Source organism: Myxine glutinosa, chromosome 7 (genome assembly GCF_964187855.1).
Source record: "Myxine glutinosa chromosome 7, kmMyxGlut1.1, whole genome shotgun sequence".
NCBI lineage: Eukaryota > Metazoa > Chordata > Myxini > Myxiniformes > Myxinidae > Myxine > Myxine glutinosa.
The window spans coordinates 165,250,184-165,256,183 of NC_136267.1; the positions used below are offsets into that span (position 1 = coordinate 165,250,184).

Sequence of the window (6,000 nt, forward strand, 5' to 3'; positions counted from 1 at the left end):
CAAGGTGTATAAATCGAAGTCCCGAGTGCGAATCACAGGTGAGCCCGTCCTGAGGTAATTAGCGATTGGGAACGATTCGGAACCTGTGGATAAATACAACAACAACAACAACAACATGCATTTTAAGGCCATGTTCCCTGCTAGAGCGGGGGTTAGCCTTGCGGTCCCCATGACAATCTTCTCCATTTTGCCCTATTTTCTGCATCTCTCCTTGTTAACCCCCTTGCCCACATTTCTTCTTCCACCATCTTTAGCCAAGTCTTTCTCGGTCTTCCCCGTCCTCTACTTCCTTCTACATTAACTTCCATCACTCTTCTCAACCAGTCACTTTCATCCTTCCTCAATACATGACCAAACCATCTCAACCTGTTCCTCTTCACAGCATCAATCACAGGCAATATTCCCATCATCTTTCGCAATTCATCATTTGTCTTCCTCTCTCTCAACGATACTCCACACATCCATCGAACCATTCGCATTTCCACCCTTTCCAGCCTTCGTTGCTGCTCTACGTTCATTACGCATGTCTCGCTCCCATAAATCATAACACTTCTCACACATGCAGCATACACCTTTCCCTTCAGCTTCAGCGACACTCTCCTCCTCATCAGCACGCCACTCAGTTCCCGAAACTTCTTCCATGCACATCTCACTCGAGCAACCGTTGCCGAGTCTGATCCACCTTCTCCATTCAGCATGTCTCCGAGGTAGCAAAATGTTTTCACACCTTCCAGCTTCACGCCGTCTCCAAGATCCAACTCAACATTTCCTCCATCTGCAGCTCCCTCTGTGCACACCTTACATTTGAATGTAGCTGCCACACTGGTTAATGACTCTCTCAGACCACTACATTTTTGATGAACCCACTCAGCACACATTGCACATTGAATGGAGTTCACTCCGACACCCTTCCTGCACACAGCACACGGCCACTTCCCAGTTCTTTCCACCTCACCACATGCTTTACCACTTGCCATCACCTTTGTCTTTCCGATATTCACCTTCAGACCTTTTGTCTCCATACATTCCTTCCACTTGTTCATCTTTTCCTTCAGTCCATCCATACTTTCCGCAATCAACACCAGATCATCTGCATACAACAACTCCCACGGTAAACCCTCCTTTACGGTCTGAGCCAGCACCTCCATCACAGCTACAAATAGTAGTGGACTTAGTACCGACCCCTGATGCACTCCCACCTTCACCTCAAACTCACCACTGTTCCCGTCCTTCGTCCTTACAGCTGTGCGTGCTCTTTTGTACATTGCCATCACTACTCTGATCAACCATTCCTCCACTCCTAACTTCCTCAATGCCCATGTCAATACTTTGCGTGGAACCCTATCGAATGCTTTCTCCAGATCAACAAACCCAAAAAACAACTTCTTCCTCTTATCCATGTACTTCTCCTGCAACTGCCTCACAATGAAAAGCGCATCTGTCGTTCCTCTTCCTGGCATAAATCAAAACTGCATTTCGTCGATCTTCACTTTCTTCCTTATCCTCCTCTCCAACACCCTTTCCAATACCTTCATTCCATGCTCCAATAACTTTATCGCTCGGTACGAGCCACACTCCAGAGGGTCACCTTTCCCCTTGTATAGAGGGACGAGGGTACTCAGTTCCCAATCCACTTGAATGCAGCCTTCTTTCACCACCAGATTACAGATCTCTGTCATTCTCTTCACACCCCAACTTCCTGCTGCCTTCAACATATCTCCCACAACTCCCGTCGGCCCTCCCGCTTTTCCACTCTTCATTGCTTTTATCGCTTCCTCAACTTCCTTCTCAGTTATCGTCTCTGCCGGTCCTAAAACTGGGTTACTCTCTATGTTGCCATCCCATTCATTCTCTGTATTCAACAGCATTTCCATATATCTTTTCCATCTTCCTTTAATTGTGGATAAATAACCCTTGGTAATTTCCCCAAGAGTTTTCTGGACGACAGACTGCCGGTAGGGGACATGTATTGCAGCGCAATACTCAGAATGCTTGTTTTCTTTGTAATCTGGTCATGCTCCCTCTGTGCTTTCTCTCCTTGCTCAGCGCCTCCGGGATGCATGTGTTCTTCCAGTCACTCCCTGTTTGTAAACCTCCATCCTCCAAAATCCAGGCTTGGGGCACACATCCATTCTTTTGATCCTCTTTCCTCCCTCTTGGGGAACTACCTTTGAGTCAGTTCAACCCCAATATACTCGAAGGCTTCAAGTCAGCAATGCGTCGCTATCTTGTCATCTTCCAGCTTTACTTGAGACTTTTACTTCGCACATGAACCCATCTTACTCTTTCATCTTCATGGACCATTACATATTTTTAGAATCTGCATTTTTTTAAAATGATACCAGTATACAGTATACTGGTATGAGCCCACCGATATTTCGATACCAGCAAAAAACGAACGATACCAATGTTCCTTGAAACGCACATAGCGCATGTGAAAAATATCTCGTTTTGCATTCATACGTCATTTAGAAAGGCGCGTATTGAATGCTGTACCAGATTCATGACTCGAACAGCCGGATGCTGTCAGACAGGATTCAAAGTGATGCGGCTCGGCTTCTCAACTTCATCTCATTGGTTTTTGTTTTTTTTCTTGAGTGTGTGTGGAGCCCAGCTGATGATCCTGACTGTCAGAATATCAGTCAAAACATTTACAAATTGCTCCAGTTCTTAGTTTAGGGCATAGAACAATGTCAAGGTTTGCTCAAGTAAAGGGATTTGATATCACTTATAACATTAGATCAATAAATGATTAATAATTGTTCAGGAGCAGGTGTGTGCATGTGCTTGCTACTCGTATTACTTCCCTCCCTGGAGACAAGATTCCTGTACTTGCGAGCCAGCAGAGGCCTGGCACATTTGAATGATTGAGGATTTGCTGACTACAGTATCGCACGTTATTTTCTTCATAGGCACTGGGAGTCGCAGACTCTAATGACCGTGCATTTCTGAAGAAGAAGATCAAGGAGATAAAATTTGCGGTGGAGAAAGAGCGCAAGGCACAGGAAAAGTTGGAGAAGCGGCGGGAAAAGCAGCGGCGAAAGGAGGAGGAGGAACAGAAGAAAACGGTGAAAGCAACGCCTGCAAGTGGAGATTTGGACGATTCCAAGTGAACGCTTGGCCTTGTGATGTTTCCAATGTATTATGGTTTCAGGTGGCTGCTTTTTTTATGGCTCAGGATTTTTGTTGAGTAAAGCTAAATCTTCCCTTCCTATCCCACATACTAATTCGCTATTATGTCCAGCAAATTGGCTGATCACTGCCTCCTTGGCTTGGACTTAGGGAAACTTCATTAAGCATTACCTTCGGGGTCTCTTCACAACTTGGTGATGGTGAAGCGTTTTTGTAGTACTTGCTGTCAGAGAACCTTCATCTTTATATTTTTTCCAGTGGTGACTGTTGTAAAAGCAACAGTGCGTTTTCACTTTATTTCTTGTATTATGAAATGATTTTTAATTCGCCTTTTTCACCAGGGCGTGCTTGGCTTTTGTACAGTTATAATATCTAAACAGCTCGGTTGTAGTTTTTTTGCTTTTGCTCGTATGAAAGTTTGCAAACATCTGCGTTGTCTATGATCTCTGCCTTGTGGCCATCGCTTGTTTTGATCATTTTTCTTTTACTGCATGAAATTTAAAATGTCAGTATTTTGAGATCCCATGTTGAAAAAGTAGCTTTTCTTCCAGTAATTCTTGAGTAAATCCATGCACTTCCCCACGTAGTCTGAAGACGACTTCGCAGTTGCATTGCAACTCTTAACTCGTGGGCTACGGTAAGAAGGTGCCACCCACGTATGGTTGCGAAATATCCGCGCACTCCATTTTAAATAATAATCCTTTAAAATATATTCATTCCAACTAATTGTGCAATGGATTATTATTATTATTATAATTATTATTATTTTTATATGCCTTCCACCAAATACGCTGTTGAAGAAATGAATGTGCACTGGAGATGAATCACCGATGATCGATTTGCAAAAAGACTGCGAGATCGTCGCGACGTTGGGCTTTTGCAGCGGGTTGAACGCACTTTATACGGTGTGTTCGTTAGACAGCGGGACGATTGAGATTTGTCCAGACGGAGCATGTTTAACCATGAGTTTTATATTGTTTTGCATATTGAATGTATGCAGGTACTTCATCTACTCCAGCTACAGAATAGAGCATTGTTCCAACGATATTGTCACGTTTGACTGCCGGGCTCCATGGTCTGCCATTCGATCCTAACGATGTTTCGGAAAGTTTGGCTTTTATGATTACCAACGATTGCTTACTGGAGGCTCACAACTTGTAGGGCCTCCATGGTAATACCTGCTAATAAAAGACCTCGAGGACGATCAAACTGCCAGAGGGGGGGTTGGATTTTGGTCAGGGCAATACAGATTTAATGTTCCCTTGTGAGAAATTGCATGCTCCACAGAATTTCCTCCGACTGGCACTGCAGCAGATACCGGTAGGAGTTGTAGCATCTAATTTGGCAGGAATTTAACCCATGACCAGATCGCTGAGACGAGCGTCCGACTGCTGAGCTGTCTGCCGTTCATCTATTTTCCGTTTTTCTGCAAAGAACATCATTGCAAGGACAGCAACTGCTAATTGCTTATTGCAGCTGATTGCTTGTAAATTGAGAATAAGTTTGATCATGCCACTAGCTTTCGGATTTTTTTTATTTTGGTTCCTGTTTAAAATTCATTCCTCTGCTTATCTGTGAACTAATTTGCAATCAAAGTATTTCAATCCAAGGATAATTGTTTTTTTTCCACATTAAAAAAACATTTACTGTTCATAACTAACTTTTTTTTGTGTGTGTGTTGTGCATGCATCTGTCCTCCCAACGCAATGCTTTATACATGGAGGAAGGGGGGCTGAAGGGGTAGTTGCATTTTGTACTTGGCATGACACCAAAATATAAAAAAGATTCTTCACATCGTGTATGTAAAGTTCATTGTCTCAGAACAAAAGAGTGCCATGTCGTTATTTACACCTCGCAGATACATCCCAAACGCAGATACAAAATGAAATTATAAAGGCAGAAAGAGGGACATTGCAAATCGGTGAGAATCCTACACTTTGAAAGATTATCAAGAAAGTGGTTACTGGAGTGTCATGGTCTTTGGGGGGGAGTGAGGGAAATGGAAGGATTAAAAGGCCAATGGGAGCAAGACATGATGAGGAAGATGCAAATAAACGAAAATAGCAGCAACATGTAAGGAAGCAGTAAGCCTTGTGCATTCGTCTATTTTTTTTTTTTTTTTTTTTTTTTTTTTTTGTATACAAGATCGAGGCTCGTGAAAGAGCGAACATTAATCACACAGAGAGACAAACCGACACATAAAACATATAACATAGGGAGCGGTAGACAAGATGGGGAGAGAGGGGGAAGGACACAAACACAACATTTGAGAGCAGGGACCGAGAGACATGGAGACATCGAGAGATCTGAGAGAGGGCGAGGGCTTTGGGGGGGGGGGGGGGGCGTGGGAAGGGGGCAGTGGGAGAGGTATAAAACATATGGACACTGCCAGGACTTCCAGGAAAGAAGTTGGAATTTCAAACAAGGTGGATCTGGGGTGAATTAGCGGGGGTAGAAAAGATCAAGGTTTTGGATGGGGGAAGATAAGAGATGGTGGTGAACAGCTGTTTTAAAGACCTGGAGGGAGGAGTGGGATTGAAGGGAGTGAGGGAGTTTGTTCCAGAGGCGGGAGAAAAGAGGAATGAAAGAGTGAAGGTGAGCGGAGAGCCGAGATTTCGGCAGTTTAACCATCAGAGGGTTGCTGGCAGATCTTGTGCGACCTGTAGGAATATTTGGGGGGCAGAGCACAGAGAGAGCTGGGGGTGCAAGGCCGGAGAGGAGTCGGTAGAAGACAGAAAGACCACCTACCTGCCTGCGGTGAGTGAGTGAAAGGCCCTCAGAGATAGCTTCATCGCGGGAGATTCCAATAATTCTGAAAGCTTTGGTTTCAACAGCGTGAAGCCGAGCTAGGTGTGAGGCAGGAGCACC

General features: G+C 44.3%; 1 protein-coding gene across 5 annotated transcripts in view; it reads left to right on the plus strand.

Annotated features, from left to right (window-relative positions):
* Positions 1-4,792, plus strand: part of LOC137431810 (uncharacterized) — a 368,459-nt gene extending 363,667 nt beyond the window's left edge. For all 5 annotated transcript variants that reach the window (XM_068123528.2, XM_068123531.2, XM_068123532.2 and 2 more), the window contains one exon: positions 2,913-4,792. In XM_068123528.2, the coding sequence (XP_067979629.2) occupies positions 2,913-3,113 (201 nt within the window). In that variant the 3' untranslated portion in view covers positions 3,114-4,792. The remainder of the gene's footprint in view (positions 1-2,912) is intronic.
* Positions 4,793-6,000: the final 1,208 nt, after the last annotated feature.